This window comes from Ranitomeya variabilis, chromosome 1, assembly GCF_051348905.1.
Source record: "Ranitomeya variabilis isolate aRanVar5 chromosome 1, aRanVar5.hap1, whole genome shotgun sequence".
Classification (NCBI taxonomy): Eukaryota; Metazoa; Chordata; class Amphibia; order Anura; family Dendrobatidae; genus Ranitomeya; species Ranitomeya variabilis.
The window spans coordinates 427649590-427672786 of NC_135232.1; the positions used below are offsets into that span (position 1 = coordinate 427649590).

The 23197-nt window shown below is 43.6% G+C and overlaps 1 protein-coding gene across 2 annotated transcripts in view; it reads left to right on the forward strand.

Moving 5' to 3' along the window:
• The window catches only part of MOB3B (MOB kinase activator 3B), a 116579-nt gene that overhangs the window by 61513 nt on the left and 31869 nt on the right, over nucleotides 1–23197 (forward strand). For both annotated transcript variants that reach the window (XM_077249270.1, XM_077249271.1), the window contains exon 3: nucleotides 763–965. In XM_077249270.1, coding sequence (XP_077105385.1) covers nucleotides 763–965 — 203 coding nt within the window. The remainder of the gene's footprint in view (nucleotides 1–762; nucleotides 966–23197) is intronic.

The following is a 23197-nucleotide window of genomic DNA, read 5'->3' on the forward strand; positions in this document are numbered from 1 at the left end:
AAAATAAGACCAAAATAAATCAATACATTTCTCAATATAAGACCTAACGCAAATGTGTTAGTTGGCATAATATGCAAACCCAGGGTAAGCAATCAAATGATTGACAGCCTAGTGATTGATTACATCATGCATAGTGGGGCCTGTGTTTGGCATACAATATGGAGCAGGAACCCCATGCGTATCACCACCTTCCTCAGGAAAGATGGACTCATTGTAAGGATGTTGCATTTCAATTCCTCAACAACCTACCGTATATATTATTATTTTTGTGTGGATTACCTCAGCCAGCATATTGAAGTAGGATCATTAGTCCTTACATGGACATCACTTATGGTTATTTGTATCCTTTTAGCTTTATAATTGTTTTTAATTATGTCTTCTGCCTGTTGGATCAATAAAGATTGGTTGATATTTTACAATTGGTGATCCTGACTACTTTACTTTTTTTTTTTTTCATATGTGTGAAAATTGCAAGATTACTCATTTAGTTGTTGTTTTTTTTTTTTAATAAAGATTGTGATATGAAAAGAATAAGAAAAACACATGTAACACAAAAACTTGATTGGAACAATAGGTAATTTTCCGATGATCACTTAGGTGATTTTGATTTGTTTTCTCTTTCCTGATATTTAGAATACAAGTATATACTATTTTGTGATCACTTCCAGAAATATATTTGACAGCTCATGTTAATGTGATAATTTGAAAAAATTATTATAGATACCATTGAACATGCACATTATTTGTTTTTTTTTTTGTTAGGAGTCCCTTTCCCAAAGAACTTCCTCCAGATCTGCAAGAAAATCTTGTGCAGACTATTCCGTGTGTTTGTCCATGTATACATTCATCACTTTGACCGCATCCTACTCATGGGAGCAGAAGCGCATGTTAATACCTGCTACAAGCACTTTTACTACTTTGTAACAGAACTGAATCTCATAGATCGAAAGGAGCTAGAACCACTGGTAAGCTAAAATAAATTTCATGCACTTTCATCTTAAATCCATCTCATTGATTTTCTGGCATACAGCGTTCTGTGAGGTGCTTTATGCAAGGCACTACCTCCAAGAATCAATGGAAAAGCTCCATATTCCTGGAATTTGATAGAAAACTCTGTATGCCCTGTATGACATGTAAAGGTCGTCTGTCAGTATAAAATGTGTTATTCCTGGAGCCTCTCTATGTTCTGCTTTGCGCATGCGCTGGCACTCGAACTATCAGCATATGTCCATGCTTTCAATTGAGACAGCAATTTCACTTATAAAGTGAGCGCTGCCAGTCAAGGAAGATTCAATTAAAGGGGATCTCTCTGCAGGATTTTGCAATTTTATCTGAGAGCAGCAAGATGTAGGGGTTGAGACTGATTACAGCAATGTGTCACTTCTAGGGCTCATACCTAAAAAAAACAAAAAACGGTCCGATATTGGTCCAGAAAAGTGAGATGAGTGTCATGCAGGTGTCATGTGATTTTCTTGGGAGTACAATGCGATTTTTATCACCTAGCATCCGAATGACATCCAATTTACATGCGAATGCCATCCGATTGCAATGCGATTTTAATGTGAGCTTTTACAAAGAGTAATTGTCTATCATTTACACATAGTTTTTAAAGGGAAAAAAAAAAAATATATATATATATATATATATATATATATATATATATATATATATATATTAGATAGATATAAATATATGATTGAGATATATAATCAGGGCTTTGCCTGTGTAGCTAACTGTACATGTATTTTTTTAGTAATTTTCTGGAAAAAATGTCATGGGGTCCCTTGAAATTTTATTAATCAGCAGGCAGCTGGGGGCAGATATTTATAGCCTGAGAAGGGGGTAATACCCATGGAGCTTCCCACCTCTTCATGACCTTGGGATTTTCCGTTTTCCCGTGTTCGTTTTTCACTCCCCTCCTTCCCAGAGCCATAACTTTTTTATTTTTCCGTCAATTTGGCCATGTGAGGGCTTATTTTTTGCGGGACGAGTTGTACTTTTGAACGACATCATTGGTTTTACCATGTTTTGTACTAGAAAAAGGGAAAAAAATTCCAAGTGCGGTGAAATTGCAAAAAAGTGCAATCCCACACTTGTTTTTTGTTTGGCTTTTTTGCTAGGTTCACTAAATGCTAAAACTGACCTGTCATTATGATTCTCCAGGTCATTACGAGTTCATAGACACCTAACATGACTAGGTTATTTTTTATCTAAGTGGTGAAAACAAATTCCAAACTTTGCAAAAAAAAAAAAAAAAAGTGCCATTTTCCAATACTCGTAGCGTCTCCATTTTTCATGATCTGGGGTTGGGTGAGGGCTTATTTTTTGCGTGCCAAGCTGGCGTTTTTACTGATACCATTTTGGTGCAGATACGTTCTTTTGATCGCCCGTTATTGCATTTTAATGCAATGTCGCGGCGACCAAAAAAACGTAATTCTGGCGTTTCAAATTTTTTTCTCGTTACGCCATTTAGCGGTCAGGTTAATGCTTTTTTTTTATTGATAGATCGGGCGATTCTGAACGCGGCGATACCAAATATGTGTAGGTTTGATTTTTTTTTAATTGATTTATTTTGATTGGGGCGAAAGGGGGGTGATTTAAACTTTTATATTTTTTTTCACTTTTTTTTTAAACTTTTGCCATGCTTCAATAGCCTCCATGGGAGGCTAGAATCAGGCACAGCACGATCGGCTCTGCTACATAACAGCGATCATCAGATCGCTGCTATGCAGCAGAAAATCAGGTGTGCTGTGAGCGCCGACCACAGGGTGGCGCTCACAGCTGCCGGAGATCAGTAACCATAGAGGTCTCAAGGACCTCTATGGTTACAATGGAGAAGCATCGCCGACCTCCGATCATGTGACGGGGGTCGGCGATGACGTCATTTCCGGCCGCCCGGCCGGATGCGGTAGTTAAATGCCGCTGTCTGCGTTTGACAGCGGCATTTAACTAGTTAATAGCGGCGGATGAATCGCGATTTCACCCGCCGCTATTGCGGGCACATGTCAGCTGTTCAAAACAGCTGACATGTCCCGGCTTTGATGCGGGCTCACCGCGGAGCCCTGCATGAAAGCAGGGGAGCTGACCTCGGACGTACTATCCCGTCCGAGGTCAGTAAGGGGTTAATATCAGCTCACAGCTGTATACTTAACCTTTATTGGTTATTAAAATGGGTGACCCCAAAAAGAAAATTACGTATGGTAATTAATAACCAGCAAAGGCTAGGCAGATAGCAGAGGGCTGATATTAATAGCCTAGGAAGTGGCCATGAATATTGGCCCCGCTAAAAACATCATCTATTAGCCGCCCCAGAAATTGCGCATTCATAAGATGCGCTAAATGTGGCACTTGGCCTCGCTCTTCCCACTTGCCCTGGTGCGGTGGCAAGTGGGGTGATAATATTGGGGTTGATGTCACCTTTGTAATGTCAGATGACATTAAGCCCAAAGGTTAGTAATGGAGAGGCATCTATAAGACGCCCCCATTACTAACCCCATAGTCAAATTGTGAAAAAAATAACACCCAGAATAGAGTCCTTTCTTTCAACAAAAACAGTTGTACGTCCAAAGCACTAAAGCCAATGTCACCTGTAAAAGAAATAAAATCATAAACAACCATATTCCTCACCTGTCTGATGAGAAGAAAATCCCATTGTCCTGCGACACGTCTAGCTCTGCTACATCTAGCTGGCAGGCTGCATTGTTGCATGATGCGACTATACAGCCTGCCATCTAGCAAAGGCACTGAGCTGTGCATGCTTGCTCAGCTCAGTGCCTCGTGGTGACGTGCTAAAGTTGAGCGGAGTTCATATCGAATGAACGAGTTTTCAGGACGAGTTGTACTTTTAAATGGCACCATTAATTTACAGGAAAACACGAAAAAAAATCCAAGTGCAGTGAATTTACAAAAAAAGTGCAATTCCACAGTTGTTTTTGGCTATTTTTATTTACCATGTTCACTATTTGGTAAAACTGACCAGGTAATATGCAGGCTAATCTCCCTGGATGTGGACGGAAGAGAAAAATCGATGAAAGGTTGCAATGCAGGATTGTCCAGATGGTGGATAAGCAGCCCCAATCAAGTTCCAAAGAAATTCAAGCTGTCCTGCAGGCTCATGGTACATCAGTGCTAGCGTGAACTGTCCATCAACATTTGAATGAAATGAAACACTATGGCAGCAGACCCAAGAGGACCCCACTGCTGACACAGAGAAATAAAAAAGCCAGACTGCAGTTTGCCAAAGTGTACGTGAATAAGCCAAAATTCCTTTGGAAAAGCGTCTTGTGGATAGATGAGACCAAGATAGAGCTTTTTTGTAAAACACATCTTTCTGCTGTTTACCAAAATCAGAATGAGGCCTAATAAAGAAAAGAACACAACACAGTACCTACAGTCAAATATGGTTGAAGTTCAAATATGTTTTAAGGCTGTTTTGCTGCCTCTGGCACAGGGTGCTTTGACTGTGTGCAAGGCATCATGAAATCTGAAGATTACCAAAGGATTTTGGTCGCAATGTAGTGCCCAGTGTCAGAAAGCTAGGTGTTCGTCCTAGGTCATGGATCTTCCAGTAGGACAATGACCCCAAACATACTTAAAAAAAACCTAGAAATGGATGGAAACAAAGTGCTGGAGAGTTGTGAAGTGACCAGCAATGAGTCAGGATCTAAATCCCATTGATCAGAGAGATCTTAAAATTGCTGGTGGGAGATGGCACTCTTCAAGTATAGTTAAAAATAGTTGAGAGGTGTAAGAAGCTCTTTGATGGTTATAGGAAGCAATTGATTGCAGTTATTTATATCAAAGGTTGTGCAACCAAATATTAAGTTGAGGGTGCCAACAATTTTGTCGGGCCCATTTTGGGGGTTTTGTGTAAAATAATGTCCAATTTGCTTTTTTTTCTCTGTTTTTTGTATTGTTCCAATACACAGAACAGAAATAAACATGTGTATAACAAAACATAAGTAATTGCTATAATTTCTTGGGAGAAACACATTTTCTGGAACCATTTAAAGGGTTCCAACATTTTCGGTCATGACTGTATGTCTATTTATTTTAATTGCTTTATTTACAATGGGGCAAAAGTGGGGTGGGTTTTCCTCACTTTTTATAGTATTTAATAGTCCCCTTAGGAAACTTCAGCACTCCTGTGTACAGCAGAAATTACAATCTCCTATGAACGCCAGCCACGATCATGTGACGGGGCGCTGATTGACCGGATTTGTGATGCTGGCGCTTGTTAAATCCCGCTGTCTGAGATTGATAGCGGGATTTAACTGGTTGACAGCTCCGATCCACCCACGGCTGTTCAAGGCTCATGACAGCTAATATGTCAAGTCCTGAGCAGGGACTTGACATATGACGTAAATATACGTCATATGTCGTGAAGAGTTTAAAGACCTTTTGGGGCATTTCAACATTCAACTACTTTTTTTTCATCTCATTCCCATGTAACTGGGGCTGATACATTAGCCTCAGTCACAATGGAAATACAGCCTCTAGACTGCACAGCAGAGCTGACTGGGTCTCCTAGCCTCTGTTTCTTCCCTTCTTGACCACTGGGTCTGGAGGAGAAAACAGCATTAGCGCTTCATATTACTGTATACACATTGCTGTGTTCTTTCTCTGTGGGGAGTTCGGCTGTGTCTGACAGCCAGCTCCCGCTCCCACAGCTGCACAACTGCAGTCATCTGCTCTACTATGTACTGATATTTTGGAACGCCACTATAGAGCAGACATGGACCACACTGACGTTTATCGTCTTTGGGAAACCTGAAAGTATTAATCAGCCGATGGTATTATCCAAAAAAATTTTTTATCAAGAACTTATATAGGATAAAATATAACTTTTACTTATAAATTTAAAAGCCAAAAACTCACATAAAAAAGTGCAAGGTGCATATTACAAACAGACACACAGTGTGTCTGTTTGTAATATGCACCTTGCACTTTTTTATGTGAGTTTTTGGCTTTTAAATTTATAAGTGAAACCTGAAAGTAGTTAGAGTTTTTGAAGTTAGTTTCCTAGGTGGATTGACTCCGAAATCCACACCAAGAAACGTGTGGACAAGCACTAGCAGTATGATGACAGAATTCTTTGGCTGGGATTTTGAAGTCAATCTGCAGACGTACACCAGCACACGTGATGTTTAAGATGATTTTTGACAGCATATAAGCCTGACACAGAGAGACGTATTGCCGAGAGATGTATTTAGGTTACATGCTGCTGTGACTTGCCGACCATTGGAGGCATGATTAGCTAAGTGACCTATTGGACGTGTTACCACTGAAACCCAATGAACGGAGGGTGCTGTGGTGCAACACTAGAGGCATTGGAAGCCACAGTTCCTCTTGTGCCAAACTTCACCCCATGGATACTAATCAAATTTGCAATTCTATTGGAACCTATATTGTGGCACGACAGTTGTATGAAAGTCGCATTTGCAACGTACTAACACGCAGATGTCATACAGAAACAAGTCTGTGTATATCCCTGTACTGTAACGAGCAACCTATGGTTCATAGAGCCTACTTAGTTTGATTTTCTGGTTTACTAATTGCCTCACTATATGAATGGATTCAAAATTCCATTGTCTCCAAAGATTTCTGGCAGCCTTAATTGAGGATGTCGTACACACAAGGGAAATTAGAAGAGATATGCAGCATTAGCCACTTCTATTTTCCATGCAGTCATTACTGTGCGGCCCAAGCTCGCAGACACATTACAATCAAATCATCATCAATATGATCTATCAGGCCTAACTACACCATTAAACGGGTCTTTCCAGGAAGAGGACTTCTGGGCGTCATCGATGTACAACATACTGAGAAGTTCCTGTACTGCTTGGTAGATTTCTTTCTGCAGGATTTCCTTATAAACCTGGATGCAGAAACCCAAATAAATAACACATGATGGACACCTTTAGACACTTGTTTCCTAACATGAAAAGAGATGGCGTAAAGTCCTTGTTTGAGGCATGAGAATGTGAGCAAAGCCCAGTATCATTGTTAGCTTCTTCCCGAGGCGGCAGATGTGACAGGTGAGAGCTCCATCAGTCACAGAGCTGAGTGGTACATAATTATTAATGAGCGGTTCAGTCCCAGGTGGAGGACAGTGCCTCCAGTCATTGGTGTTGTCCCGGCTTCCTCCTCTTTCATGTCTTCCCACCAGCTGCTGTTTGCGGATAGTGTTACATAGCTCAGCTCTCACGATGCAGGTCAGTCCTCACTAAGTAGACCTGCTCTGTCTGCGCCAGTGCCTGGTGTGCAATATCGGAAAGGTTTGATATGTTTTCCTGGGAAAGATGACAGAATGTGCACAGAGTAACCACAAGGAAAATCCTCAGTTCTTTTTACTAGCATTTTCATTTTCTACAGATAGGCTTGATGTGAATTGAAATGGTATCGTTCTCTGACCAAACTGTTTTCATTTCATTTCCTGTCCTGTACCAGGGGGGAAAGGACACAAAATAATTCAATGGATACCAATGTAATATGAATAACAGTCTGACTGTCAGTACAATTACATTCACATTGTAAATGATTTGGTGTCGGTAGGATCGTCCCTCCCAAGCGGTCTATATGGACATATAGGTCATAGGAAGCTGAATAAAATCATACCTTAATATTTGCAATCCGATGTCTTGTTCCAGGGAAATCCATGTTTTTCTTATATGTAAATGAGCTGTTCAGGGCTATGGGCTGGACATAGATCTGTATGGGGTTGTCTTGGACGCTGCTACTCCACAATGATGTTGAGAATTGACAAGCAGGTGAATGTACTTTGTCAATATTGACCTGATATGAATACATTCTGAAACCCATTGCTTGCACAACTAAATCATTCTGGAGTAACAGATCTCGCAAGACCCCATATTTCACTTGTCAAACCTGCACTACTTATGGACTAGATAGTGGGTATGCTATTAGCAGAAGTACCACAGATGAGCAAAACTTATTGGAGCTGTACCTCTGTAGTTTTTTTTTCCAGTTCAGACATATTGCTCTATTAAAGGGGTGGTCCAAGCTGAAAGTACATTTTTATCTAAATCCCTATCTATTTGATGCCATAATCTAACCTATTTTGCAATATACTTGAGTTAAAAATTCCCTACCATCCCCTAACTGCACTATATAACTGCTAGTCTATTTTTTTTTACTTCCTGTCTGATGATTGTTTGAGAGCCCCCATTGCATCCTGGGATAATCAAATGAAGTGTTATCAGAGCAGGGTGCAGAGGCTGAAATGATGCGTCATCAGTGACACTTGTTTCAGGTGCTGGGCTAGTCCCTGCTCTGTGCGATGTGCACAGTGACAGCCTCCGCTCTCTTGTCAGCTCAGACCTGCAGTAAGGAGCCTGCACCACAGCAGTGTTAGAGTACCCGGTGTGCAGGAGATCATCGCAGATGACGTCACTGGACTCTGCCATGTATTGTAACACCACCGTTTTGCTAGTGTACATCACAGGGACTAGCCCCTACCCTGAAACTAAAGACGCTTTAGTTCAGGGAGGGGTCAGGGGCTTTGTAGAAAACCAGCTTTGTGTCCTATGTTATGGGTCTTCCAACAGGACAATGACCCCGAATATACTTCAAGAAGCACCCAAAAGTGGATGTAAAGAATGCGCTGGAGAGTTCTGAAGTGGCCAGCAATGAGGTTTCTTTTGTTGTTCCAATGCACACAAAGGAAATAAACGTATATAACAAAACGTGTAATTTCAATAATTTTCCGGGAGAAATTCTGATTTTTTTGGTACAATTTCAATGGTGCCAACACTTTTGGCTATGACTGTAAGGGTACTGTCTCACATCGCTACGACGGTACGATCTGTGACGTTCCAGGGATATCCATACGATATCGCTGTGTCTGACACGCAGCAGCGATCAGGGACCCTGCTGAGAATCGTACGTCGTAGCAGATCGTTTGGAACTTTCTTTCGTCGCTGGATCTCCCGCTGTCATCGTTGGATCGGTGTGTGTGACACCGATCCAACGATGCGTTCGCTTGTAACCAGGGTAAACATCGGGTTACTAAGCGCAGGGCCGCGCTTAGTAACCCGATGTTTACCCTGGTTACCATCGTAAAAGTAAAAAAAAACAAACAGTACATACTCACATTCCGGTGTCCGTCAGGTCCCTTGCCGTCTGCTTCCCGCTCTGACTGACTCCCGGCCATAAGGCAGTACAGAGCACAGCGGTGACGTCACCGCTGTGATCTGCTTTCACTTTACGGCGGCACTCAGTCAGAGCGGGAAGCAGACGGCAAGGGACCTGACAGACACCGAAATGTGAGTATGTACTGTTTTTTTTTTTTTTTACTTTTACGATGGTAACCAGGGTAAACATCGGGTTACTAAGCGCGGCCCTGCGCTTAGTAACCCGATGTTTACCCTGGTTACCCGGGGCCTTCGGCATCTTTGGTCGCTGGAGAGCGGTCTGTGTGACAGCTCCCCAGCGACCACACAACGACTTTCCAACAATCACGGCCAGGTCGTATCGCTGGTCGTGATCGTTGGAAAGTTGCAGAGTGTGACAGTACCCTAAAGGTACCTTCACACGAAACGACATTATAACGATATCGCTAGCAATCCGTGACGTTGCAGCGTCCTCGCTAGCGATATCGTTTCGTTTGACACGCAGCAGCGATCAGGATCCTGCTGTGATGTCGCTGGTCGCTGAATAAAGTCCAGAACTTTATTTGGTCGTCCGATCGCCGTGTATCGTTGTGTTTGAAAGCAAAAGCAACGATACCAGCGATATTTTACACTGGTAACCAGGGTAAACATCGGGTTACTAAGCGCAGGGCCGCGCTTAGTTACCCGATGTTTACCCTGGTTACTAGCGTAAAATGTAAAAAAAACAAACAGCACATACTCACATTGCGTCCCCTGCAGTCTGCTTCCTCCTCTGACTCAGCGCCGCAAAGTGAAAGTGAAAGCAGCACAGCGGTGACGTCACCGCTCTGCTCTCACTGTACGGCGCTCAGTCAGTCAGGAAGTGGACGCCGGGGGACGTGAATGTAAGTATGTGCTGTTTGTTTTTTTTAGATTTTACGCTGGTAACCAGGGTAAACATCGGGTTACTAAGCGCGGCCCTGCGCTTAGCAACCCGATGTTTACCCTGGTTACCAGGGGACCTCGGCATAGTTGATCGCTGGAGAGCGGTCTGTGTGACAGCTCTCCAGCGACCAAACAGCGACGCTGCAGCGATCGACATCGTTGTCGCTATCGCTGCAGCGTCGCTTCGTGTGAAGGTACCTTAAGGTGTTATTGGCAACAGTTCCTTCTAATGTCAGTGATTGTTTGCACTGCCCTACCTAAAGGTGTATTTACATAGAATCTCTGGTAGCACAATGCACAATACAGATTGGCAATCATTTAAATACATGTTTACACAAGCAGAAAAAAGTAAGTGATGCACACTGAGTAATCTGTACTAGATCTCACTGTGCCCATAGGCTGCCATTAGCAGGACCATGCACCGCCAAGAATGATGATCTTTTGTGCAGCACAAAACATCAAATGAGCGTTTTTCTCATGCATCTGATAATCTGATAATCGTCAGTCTGTTTGCATGGGAAGATAATCGTGAAACGATAGTTAACAATTATCTTTCAGTTTAAATGCCCTTAGCTCATGGTCATCCATCAAGTTGTATGTAAATTACTGAATCCCATCCCCCTTTAGCTCGAACATAGATGTATAGATGCTCAGGATTGTCTCCTTAGTGTGATCACTGAACATTTTGACGCAACACTTGTGTTGTACCAATTTTATGTGTAATGTATCATATAGATTATCCACAGGTCTAAAAAAATGTTTTTGCAGATGCCAAGGTACCGTATAAGCAGAGTTTTTCAGCATATTTTTTTTCTGAAAAAGCCCCCCTCAGCTTATTCTCGAGTGAGGGTCCCACAAGTTGGAGGGGGGTAGTGGCAGCGGTGGAACAGCGGGTCACAGTAGGCAGGATCGGCTGCTGTGGCTAAAGCCTGTGCTAATGAGCAGTGAATATTCAATTCTCTTTAATAGCGTCCACAGTAATCGCAGACGCCGGCTTCCTGCAGCAGCCAAGCGATCATGTGTGGCTGTTACTTAAGGGAACGAATATTCACTGCCCTCCACTCCCATGGGCGTGGAGGGAAGTAAATATTAATTCTCATTAGTAGCGGGCACACATGATCGCCTGCCTGCTGCAGAAAGCAGGCGGCTGCTGCTACTGTGCCTGCTACTAAAGGGCAATGAATATGTACTGCTCTCCACACACATAGTCCCAGCGTGGAGAGCACTGAGTATTCCGGCAGCTGTTATCAGCTTGTAAGCAGCGCATGACATCACTGTCATGTGCTGCTTCCAAGCATAAATCAGCTGCTGGCATCGGAGCAAGATACTTCGAGGGTGAGCAGGGAAGGTAAGTAGGATGGTTTATTTGTTTTATGTTTTTCTGATGGGGGCCATGCATATCAGGATAGCGATGAGGGGGCCATGCATACCAGGATGGGGATGAGGGGGGCCATGCATACCAGGATGGGGAGGCCACGCATACCAGGATGGGGATGAGGGGGCTATGCATACAAGGATAGGGATGAGGGGGCCGTGCATACCAGGATAGGTATGAGGGGGCCATGCTTTCCAGGATAGGAATGCGGGGGCCATGTTTACCAGGATAGAGATGAGGGGGCCATGCTTACCAGAATAGGGATGAGGGGGCCATGCATACCAGGATAGGTATGAGGGGGCCATGCACACCAGGATAGGGATGAGGTGGCCATACAAACCAGGATAGGGATGAGGAAGTCATGCATCAAGGATGGGGATGAGGAGCCATGCATACAAGGATGGGGATGAGGAGGCCATGCATACAAGGATGGGGATGAGGAGACCATGCATACCAGGGTAGAGATGAAGAGACCATGCATACCAGGGTAGAGATGAGGAGACCATGCACACCAGGATAGGGATGAGGGGGCCATGCATACCAGGATAGGGATGAGGAGACAATGTATACCAGGCTTATACTCGAGTCAATAAGTTTTCCCAGTTTATTGTGGTAAAATTAGGCTTATATTCGGGTCAGCTTATACTCCACTATATACAGTATTTTTAATGGATTTAGGGTATTTTGAAAGTGCCGAATTAAAAAAATCCCTTCACTTTTATATACTGTATACCAGTGTAATATAGAATTTCTGAACATAACACTTGTATGGTAATGCTATGTTTGCACTTGTAGTCTGGGGCTACCGTGGACCCACTACTTGCACTGAGCTCTATGTATACAGCGTTCCATATGGCCTGCTGTAAGAACAAGCATGAGAATAATCATTCTGTGTTGTAGTGTGATTAGGATACCCACTTTTTCATCATCTTCATAGTAACTCTTCATTTTGCGGTCGCTAGCATCCTAACCAGTATAATACACATGCAACGTTTAACTCCAGCCTTGGAACAGATGAACAAACTTATATTTAGTGTACAAATGCTGGTTAGTCATTGGGATAATTACAGTTTATGTTTCACATCTGGAGCCGTAATGACTAACCAGCTGTATGTCTAGGGCAGGCGTGGCGGACCGGTTTTTCCCCACAGCTGGTTTCCTTTCAGAGTCATTGAGTTTGAAATAAAGGATACTAAATGTTATTGGGCTTTCGAGTAACTGTGTTGTGTGAAGCTTTACAAAATAGCCGCGGCTTTTTTATAGTGTGGGTCGGTAATTTGCAGTGTTAAAATAAATAGGAGGAAACAAACAACATATGCTACGGCTCTTCATCAGAAATCCCTTCTGCGCAGATTGGCTCACCAGTGGCCAGCAGATGACGGCAAGTGGATGTGTGTCCGGGGAATTCTTTTATTCAAGTGTGAGGTTTGAGCACAGTCGAAGAAATGCAAAAGTTAAACTTAGGAACTAATGTTATGTCATGCCATAAAATCCGGGAATTAGCTAAGGCTGTATCAACATAATATGTTGCCATTCAAAATACTTTGAAAACCATTTCACTGCTGGTGTATGAACAAAATGTGCTATTTAAGATTTTCTTTTGAAGGGCGCAGGTTACCACTTTAAAATGATCTAATCTTGGCAAAGTAACATATAGACTCCCTCGCTAGGACTTGAGATACCTTTCAGAGAGGGTGTTCATTTCTAAAAACACAGTTTGCAAGAGTATATAACATATAATACAAAGATATATGCATGTATAAATAGCAATGTAAAATTAGTATGCAATATATAGAAAATACCCCATTTACGCTAAATGATTATACGTCAGGCCTGCATTCTGCTGGCGACTGTTATTTTAATCTGCACCTATATTAGGCTACGTTCACATTTGCGGTCAGCGCCGCAGCGTCGGGCGCCGCAGCGGCGCCGCATGCGTCATGCGCCCCTATATTTAACATGGGGGCGCATGGACATGCGTTGTGCTGCGTTTTGCGCCGCATGGCCGCAAGCGTTGGACGCAAGAAACGCTTCAAGTTGCATTTTTTTTGCGTCCAACTTTCGGCCAAAAAGGACGCATGCGGCGCAAAACGCAGCGTTTTAGCGTGCGTTTTGCCGCGTTTTTGTTTGCGTTGTGCGCTGCGGCGCACAACGCAAATGTGAACGTAGCCTTAGCAAGTAGCATTTTCCATTAATATATTGTCACATTGTTATGGCATGTCATGGTAACAGTAAAATCAAAATATTAGACACCGAATCCAGGTCTACAGCACATTAGACTGGAATGTAATTCACTCAGCTGGTTAATGATAAGTCTCCACCACGCTTGGGTACAGCTTTATGGCTGACACAAGTCATGCAGTGTTGGGAATGCAGTAGAACTGCCCACAAAGCAGAACCAGAGAAAATGAAACCTTTATTGTTACATAAATGTGCGAGTGGGAAACAATTCGAGAAGCCCTGCTTATATTATGCTACCATCACAATGCCCTCTCTGGTCCTTTTAAATATATGTATTACATGCCTGCCCACACACTTCAACACTATCTGTTACACTCAACAACACATACACTGTGCATTTCACAAGAGACACTATATAATCCAGAAAATACATGTAACTATCTTCTATATATTGTATGGAATATACTATACCGTGCAAAAGTTTTAAACAGCTGTCAAAAAAAATACTGCAAATAATGCTTTCAAAAATAGAAGTGTTAGTTTATTTTTATCCCAGCAAAATGCAAAGTGAATGAACAAAAGAGAAATTAAATCATATAAATATTTTGTGCGACCACCCTTTGCCTTTAAAGAAGGATCAATTCCTCTAGGTAGACTTACACACAGTTTTTAAAGGAACTCAGCAAGAAGGTTGCTCCAAACATCTTGGAGAACTAACCACAGATCAAATCCTTCTCTCTCTTTATGTAATCCAAGACATACTCAAAGATGTTAATATCTGGGCTCAATAAGAGATGTATCCTCACTTCCAGGACTCCTTATGCTTCTTTAATGTCACAGCTCATTCACAATGGCAAAACTGCGCACACCAAAGAGACACAAAGTTTTTTAATCAGTAAGTACTCGCCTAGGCAATGATTTTAATGTAGACTAGGGTTTCAAGATGTGCTGTTCAAGCTGTTTTGAAGAACCAGACAGAAATAGGCAACATTGAGGACTGCAGACATAGTGGTCGGCCAATGAAACTTAGTACAGCAGATGAAAGATGTCATTCTTACTTCCCTTCAAAATCAGAAGATGTCTAGCTGTACCACCAGCTTCGAACTGGCAGCAACCAGTGGGACCCAGCTACACTCCTCTACTTTTTGGAAAAGTTTGGACAGAAGTGGTCGTCATGCCAGAATTGCTGCGAAAAAGCCATACCTGGAAACAAGGCCAAGAGAGTCAACCATGCTCATAAACATAGGAATTAGGATGTAGAAAAATGGCAGCAGGTGTAATGGACTGATAAGTCAAAATGGGAAATATTTGGCTCTAACAGAAGGCAGTTTGTACACCTAAATGCTGGAAAACGGTATAATAATGAGTGCAGGAAACGGTGAAGCATGGTGGAGGTTCCTAGCAAGTTTGTAGCTGCATTTCAGCAAATGGACTTGGGAATTTGGTCAATATTAATTTTGTCCTCAATGCTAAGAGATACAAGCAGATACTTTTCCATTATGAAGCACTATTAGGGAGGCACCTGATTGCCTTATAATATATTTTGCAGCAGGGCAACTTTTGACTTACAGCTAATGTCATTAAAGAGAACATGTCAGCAGGATTGTGCTCAGTAAACTACAGACAGTGTCAAGTTGGCGCTGTTATCCTGATTAAAATGATACCTGCGCGGCGCCGCTGACATTTTGCTCTATGTGAATTTTTTTTTACTAAGCCAACAATATTATATGCAGTATGTAAAATAGGAGGCAGGTCAGTGAAGGATCAGTGACCTGTCATATGTCTATAATCAGAACACCACATAAAGCCCCACCCACAAGTACGAGCATACATTAACTGAAAATAAAGATTAAACAACCAAAAGATGGATTTCATGAACCAAGGTATCATTTTAATCAGTATAACAGTGCCGACCTGACAGTGTCTGTAGTTTACTGAACAAAATCCTCCTGACAGGTTCACTTTAAGGAAAGACAGAAGAATTTACACAAGCCTACATCCACAAAATATCTGTGATGGGTAACATGAATAGAACACGTACGTGATAAAAGGATGTCTGAATGCGGCCTTACCAACTATTTGCATGCAGAAAATATGCTAAATGCTAAATATTTACAAAAATGTGCAGTTTGAATGGACTTGGAATGAGGACTTCAAATCCACAATTATGCTGCAGATTTTTACCACGGAATTCAGTCTTTACAATGCAATGTCAAACCTGCGTATTTCCCCCATAAAATCCACAGGAGTCTTTACAGATGTGAGATGAGTATTTTCAATCCTGTGTGGGCAATAATTTAGGGGTCAGCGATGTCTTGTAGAAAATGAGAGAAAGAAAGAATGGAAGGGAAGAAGGAACAGGCTCTTGGGGATGTATCTAGAAGCATATAACCTACCGTACTCTCTATTTTAGAGTGAGGACGTGCCCACAGGCCGTGAGTATGTATAACTCATACATACCCTCCGGGTCCGGGTTGGAAACTGGAGATTCCCCTCGGCGCACAGTGTTTGTTCTGAGAGGATCCATACGTCTGCATTCACACAGAATGACTGCAGACTTATTGATTTGGACCGGACAACCAATTTAAGGAGAATCTTTGTCCTTTTAGATGCTCCATTTTCAGGTGACAGTCAAAAGTTCTGTATCATCTTCATGTTGTTACACTAGTAATGCAGATTTTGTTTTACACACATGTATTTTGCTGTCGTCATAATAGATATGTAGACAAAGATGCTAATGTCAATATATTAACACAGCAGTAAAGAAATGTATATTGAAGAAGGATGGAGGATCTGGGTCAGATGTGCTCAGCAAAAAGAATTATTCCCATCTTAAACATTTATAACCTTTATAGCTAGAATTCTGTATGTGCTAGAAAGCAATTGAACAGGGATTTTGTTACCGCTGTTTGTCAGTCCCCATTAAGTTGAGTTGTTCTTATGCAACTCCTGCAGTCGGAACCACAGTATATTGGTGAATAGGGGTCATTTGACCACCAGTTCTGAAGTTCTGAGGCTAAAGCTTGTTTCTTGAACCAAGACTATGAGTAGCTTCATATTGCTTTAAATCTAGGCATTTTTACTATTTCACATGTATTCATAATCGTCTATTTAAAATTTCCAGCCATTGCCTTTCTGGACATCACTATCGAGACTGTATTCACATCCTAGTTGGAGCCTCACGAGTCTCCATCACAAATTAACGTATATACTCGTGTATAAGCTGAACCGAGTATAAGCCTGTGACGGGGACTACCGTGCTGGAGTACCTCTTTCAGTACCTCTTTCAGTACCACCCCGTGTTTCAGGAGGTCCACTCTGCTTTGGCTGGAGTCTGAATTAAGGATGCTGGCTGGAATTGCTTGGTTACATGGGTGCATATAAAAGATCACTGCTTCTCCACGTATTTCCAGTGTGACAAAACTTTACTCACAGGACACAGAATATAGCACACAGATACAGAGGGCGGGCCACTTGAAAAGCGGCAGGCCAGACATACATTACAATAGCCGCAGGTGGCCGGAGCCTGCCGATATTTACTGTGGGAATTACAAAGGTGGGGGAGGTCAGAAGGGGGATATCTTGTCCCCTCTGCCCAGGGGTGCAGCCAGTGGGCTGATGCATTAGGGACATGCATCTCACAAGGAACCTATTATACATATATAAGTATATATTATATATATATAAGTGTAGGCAGTTTTGGCATAACAGCAGCAGCATATAGTTGGGACTCTGATTATTTGGGGGTTAGCGGTGCCGTGTTACTTCTTCTTGTGTGATATAACTGCACAACATATTCTGGGTGCTGGGGGGATCCGTAACACGGCTCCCCTTTTCAGCGACGCGAAACACAGTCGGATCCTTAACGGATCGGTTTGGGGATGACCGAAGTTTGTGGGGTTGGTGCAAGTTCCGTTTGTCAACTTAGTCCATTGGCGTTACCATTTTGTTTGCCGGGTCTGTAGTGGATGGTGAAGTCCAGAGGTTGTAGAGCTAAACTCCACCGGAGTAATCTGGCGTTGTCTCCGGAGACCCGATTAAACTAGTCTAGGGGATCATGGTCCGTTAGGAGGGAAAACTGTCGTCCATACAAATATGGTTGCAACTTTTTGAGTGCCCATACTACCGGCAGGCACTACTTCTCGATGGCCGCGTAGCTTACTTCATGGGGCAGTAGTTTCCGACTCAGGTAAGCTACCGGGTGTTCTTGGCCGTCCGGCCCGACTTGGCTCAGTACTGCTCCCAATCCAAACATAGAAGCGTCTGTGTGAACAAGGAAACATTTAGTTGGATCAGGTGCGGCCAATACAGGGGTATTGGTGAGGGCGTCCTTTAGCTGGCGGAAGGCTTCCTCACACTCTGGGGTCCAGGTTACCTGGCGGGGTTGGTTCTTACGGGTCAGATCAGTGAGGGGCTTGGCTACGCTGATGTAATTGGGAACGAATTTCCTGTAATACCCTGCTGTCGCTAGAAATGCCATGACCTGGGTTTTAGTGCGTGGGGTGGGCCATTTGGCTATGGCCTCAATCTTGGCTGGTTCTGGTCGCTGTTTCCCACTTCCCACCCAATGCCCTAAATACTGAACCTCTGCTTTGCCCATGTGACACTTGTTTGGGTTCAGGGTGATTCCGGCCTTGTGGATCCTGTCCAATACTGTCTCTAGGTGATTTAGATGCTTCCCATGTCGCGCTGTAGATGGCGATGTCATCCAGGTAGGCACAAGCATAGTCCTGGAGACCATCCAGAAGCCGGACGGCCAGCCTCTGGAAGGTCGCCGGGGCATTCTTCATCCCGAATGGCATAACTCGAAACTGGAATAAGCCGAACGGGGTGACAAATGCCGACTTGGGAATAGCGTCAGGACTAAGGGGAATCTGCCAGTAGCCTTTGCATAGATCGATGGTGGTCAAATACTTTGCCCCCACTAGCCGGTCTAACAACTCATCCACACGCGGCATGGGATACGCATCCGTCACCGTTTTCTCTTTGAGCTTAGGATAGTCTACACAAAACCGTGTAGTCCCATCCTTCTTGGGCACTAACACTACGGGGGATGCCCAGGGACTATTTGACTCTTCAATGACCCCTAAATGCAACATCTCTTGTATCTCTTGTCGCATCCCTTCTCGTACAGACTCAGGGATGCGGAAGGGGGGTTGTCGCAGGGGGGTCTGATCCTGGGTCTCAACCTTGTGTTGTGCCAGGCGAGTGTACCCTGGTCTCCCCGAAAACATCCTCTGTCGCTGCCTCAACAACGCCTCCACCTGCTGTCTCTCCCGGGGACCTAGGTCTTCACCCAAGTGTACCTGGTCCCATGTTTTAGACTGAGTCCTTTCCCCTAAGACATCAGGCAAGGGAAGTCCGGCTAAATCCTCTGCTTCAGGTGCGCAGATGGCCACTACCTCTTCAGGGCGCTCCCGGTAGGGCTTCAGCATATTCACTTGGAACATGCGGATAACCCTGGGGTCGTCACAATAGGCGACATTATAGGTGGTGTCGGCTATTTTCCCCACTACCTGGTAGGGCCCCTGCCATGCAGCTTGGAACTTGTTCTGCCTAGTGGGCTCTAACACCAGGACCTTCTGTCCTATTTCCAAAGTGCGTTCTCTGGCCCTCCGATCGTACCATACGCGCTGGCGCCACTGGGCCACCTGCATGTTCCCACGTACAGCCTGGGTCAGCTCCTGTAGGCGGTCCCGGAATTCCAGCACATAGGGTACAATAGGTACCCCTTCTATGATGCCCTCCCCTTCCCAGTGTTCTAGCACTAAGTCTAGGGGTCCCCTTACCCGCCTCCCGTATACCAGTTCGAACGGGGAGAACCCCGTGGATTCTTGGGGCACCTCCCGATAGGCAAACAGGAGGTGTGGCAAGAATTTCTCCCAGTCCTGTAGGTCCTGGTAAAAGTCCCAATGAGTTGTTTTAACGTCCCTTTAAAGTGTTCACACAACCCATTGGTTTCCGGGTGGTACGGGGCGCTTCTAATGGACTTTATGCCGCACAGCTTCCACAGTTGGTTGGTCACCTCTGCTATAAACTGGGTACCCTGGTCCGAGATATTCTCCCGGGGAAATCCAACCCGTGAGAAAACTGGAGCAGGGCAGCCGCCACCGTCTCTGCCAGTATGATAGGTAACGCAACCGCCTCTAGATACCGTGTGGCATAATCTACCACTGTCAATATATACCTTTTCCCTGACGGACTGGGTTTGGCTAACGGGTTTGGCTTGCTGCTCCCCCTCTCCTACCATCTTCTGGGACAATGACTTGTGTATAAGCCAAGGGGGGTGAAAAACTCAGCTTATACACGAGTATATACGGTATGTACACACAAGAAATAGCACTGCCTGCTGTGCCAATTTCCCTTCATTTTGACACACCTTAGGGATCTGACAGGCACTGATGGAGAATGCCATGCAACAGATCAGAGGCTGCATTGTAGTTTCAGCTTTAGATGGAGACCTCAGAACAGACATGAGCCTCATTGAAGTGTGTTCCAAAAAAACACTGGAAATAACCTCAATATTTTTTCTGCACACACTAGAAATGTACAGTACTTCCCTTTTAGAATTGTCATGATTTAGGTTGAACTTGCTGGTACCACATCCTCTTATAACATCTTATACACCACAATGTTTACTGCCATTATTAAGCAATGACATAAGCCAGCTGGTGTTCAATGAGGCAGTGTTCATCTGTGATTTTTTCCTCAGCTGGAATTGTATAGAACAGCCAATGCAAGTCAATAGGTGCGAGAGAAAAAAAATGACGACCCACGACTATGCGTATGCCATACGATTTTTTTTTCTCACACACATCTCAAATGAACCACAAAATGTCATCAGCCACGTACAGCAAATTCACAGCCAGTACCCCCAGGATGGTTAGATAGATAAATATGGAATAGATGATAGATATCCTTTCATGAGGCACTAAAGCAGTGTTTCTCAATTCCAGTCCGAAAGACCCCACAACAGGTCATGTTTTCAGGATTTCCTTAGTATTGCATAGGCGATGGAATTAATGCTTGAGCAGGTGATTAAATTATCACCCGTGCAATACTAAGGAAAACCTGAAAACATGACCTGTTGTGTGGGTATTGAGGACTGGAGTTGAGAAACACTGCACTAAAGGGTATTTAGCCTGATTTTACATATTAAATAATAAGTTAAAAAAAACTACGTGTGCCACCCCCCTTTTTTGATAACCAGAAAAGGTAAAGCCGTGGGCTGATATTATCAAGCTGGGAAGGTCCCTCGTAATTGGCCTAAAAATAACAGCCCACAGCCGCCCCAGAAGTGGCACATCACATTGGAAGTGCCAATTCTGGCGCTATGCCCGGCTCTTCCCAAGTGCTGTAATCAAAAATCCCAGCTGGCATCAAGCCCTGGGGTTAATGGAGAGGTGTCAGTGATACACCTCCATTACTAACCCAGTAGTCAGAAATAGTAACACACGCAAAAAAAATTGGAAACAACACTCCCCACACGTTCCCTTGTTCACCAATTTATTAAGAAAAAAAGAAGCCATATTGGTTCGGCATAGTCCTGGGAATCCGCCATAGTCCCATTGAATTCACTGTAGTCCACAAATGGATACCTGAAAAACATAAAAGGATAGAAATAAAGAAAAGACACTGTCCCTCCTTCACAAATTTGTTAGAAAACAAAAAGGTCCCACGCAGGTCTGACTTAGTCCATAGTGTTCCCACTACATTCCCCGAATCCGACATTCAAAGGCTATGGAATCTCTTCAGATAACAAAACTCCATAGGCTGTAGGAGCAGCCACTTCGGGTCCCGCTGCGCTCCGCGAGACCCAGCAGCTGTGATGAGCGGTGACGTCACTAGCTACATCTCTCATCAGAGTTTCATAGTGGGCAGCGTGACTTTGCAACTCTGATGAGTAGTATAGTTACTGACGTCAACCCTGTGCTCCACGAAACCCGGCGGCTCTAAATAGTGGTAACATCAGTAACTATACCTCTCATTAGAGTTGCCGGGTCTCACAAAGAGCAGCAGGACTTTGCGACTGTGATGAACTGTATAGTAGTTGCTGACATCATGGCTCATTACAGCTGCTGGGTCTCGCTGACGCAGCGCGACCTGGACTGGCTGCTGCTACAGCATATGGATTTTTTTTCTTTTTTAAAGGGAATCTGTCACCCCATTTTTCGCCTATAAGCTAAGGCCACCGCCATCAGAGGCTTATCAGAATGCTGTAGATAAGCCCCCAATGTAACTTGAAAGATAAGAAAAACAAGTTAGATTATACTCACCCGGTGCGATCCGGTCCGATGGGCGTCGCGGTACGGGTCCGGCGCCTCCCATCTTCATGCGATGACGTCCTCTTCTTTGCTTCCTGTCACGGCTCCTATGGTGGGCGTACTTTATCTGTCCTGTTGAGGGCAAAGGTCAGAGAGGAAAGGTCAGAGAGGCCCAGTCCCTGCCCACTGCAGTACTTTGCTCTGCCCTCAACAGGGCAGATAAAGTACGTCCGCGCAGGAGCCGCGACAGGAAGCAAAGAAGAGGACGTCATCGCATGAAGATGGGAGGCGCCGAACCATGACGCCCATCGGGCTGGACCCCACCGGGACCGCCCCTGGGTGAGTATAATCTAACTTGTTTTTCAGGTTACATCGGGGGCTTATTTACAGAATTACATAATGCTGTAGATAAGCCCCTGATGGCGGTGGCCTTAGCTTATAAGCGAAAAATGGGGTGACAGATTCCCTTTAATAAATTGGTGAACCAGGGTAAGTGTCGAAGAGTATTTTTTCAAATAGACTTTTTTTCTGTGTGTGTGTTTTTATTTTTGATTACTGGGTTAGTAATTGGGGTGTCTTGATAGACATCTCTCCATTACCAAAACCAGAGATTGATGGCAGCTGTGATTTTTTACAAATCACAGTGACATCAACCTCATCTACCATTTTCGGGAAGAGCCGGACAAAGTGTCAGAATTTAACTAGGGACATTCCCAGCCTGATAATAGCCTTTGCTGGTTATCAAAAATTGGGGAGACCCCACATGTTTATTTTAAATTATTTATTAGGTTAAACTAGCCTAAACACCCTTTAGTGCCACATGAGAGGCACTATCTAAAGAACATCGATCTGTCTATTTATTATCTTTCTATCATATAACTATCTACAGCTCTGGCAAAAATTAAGAGACCACCACATCAAAACCCTGTCATGGGCAGCCCAATCTCCAGACCTGTACCCCATTGAAAACCTCTGGAATGTAATCAAGAGGATGATGGATAGTCACAAGCCATCAAACAAAGAACTGCTCAGATTTTTGCGCCAGAAGCAGTGTGAAAGACTGGTGGAAAGCATGCCAAGACGCATGAAAGCTGTGATTAAAAATCATGGTTATTCCACAAAATATTGATTTCTGAACTCTTCCCGAGTTAGACCATTAGTATTGTTGTTTCTAAATGATTATGAACTTCTTTTCTTTGCATCATTTGATGTCTGAAAGCAGTTTTTTTTGTTGTTTTTAAATATTGACCATTTCTCCTTTTCAGAAAAAAAAGCAAAAATTATTGCTTGAAAATTCGAAAACATGTTGTCAGAAGTTTATA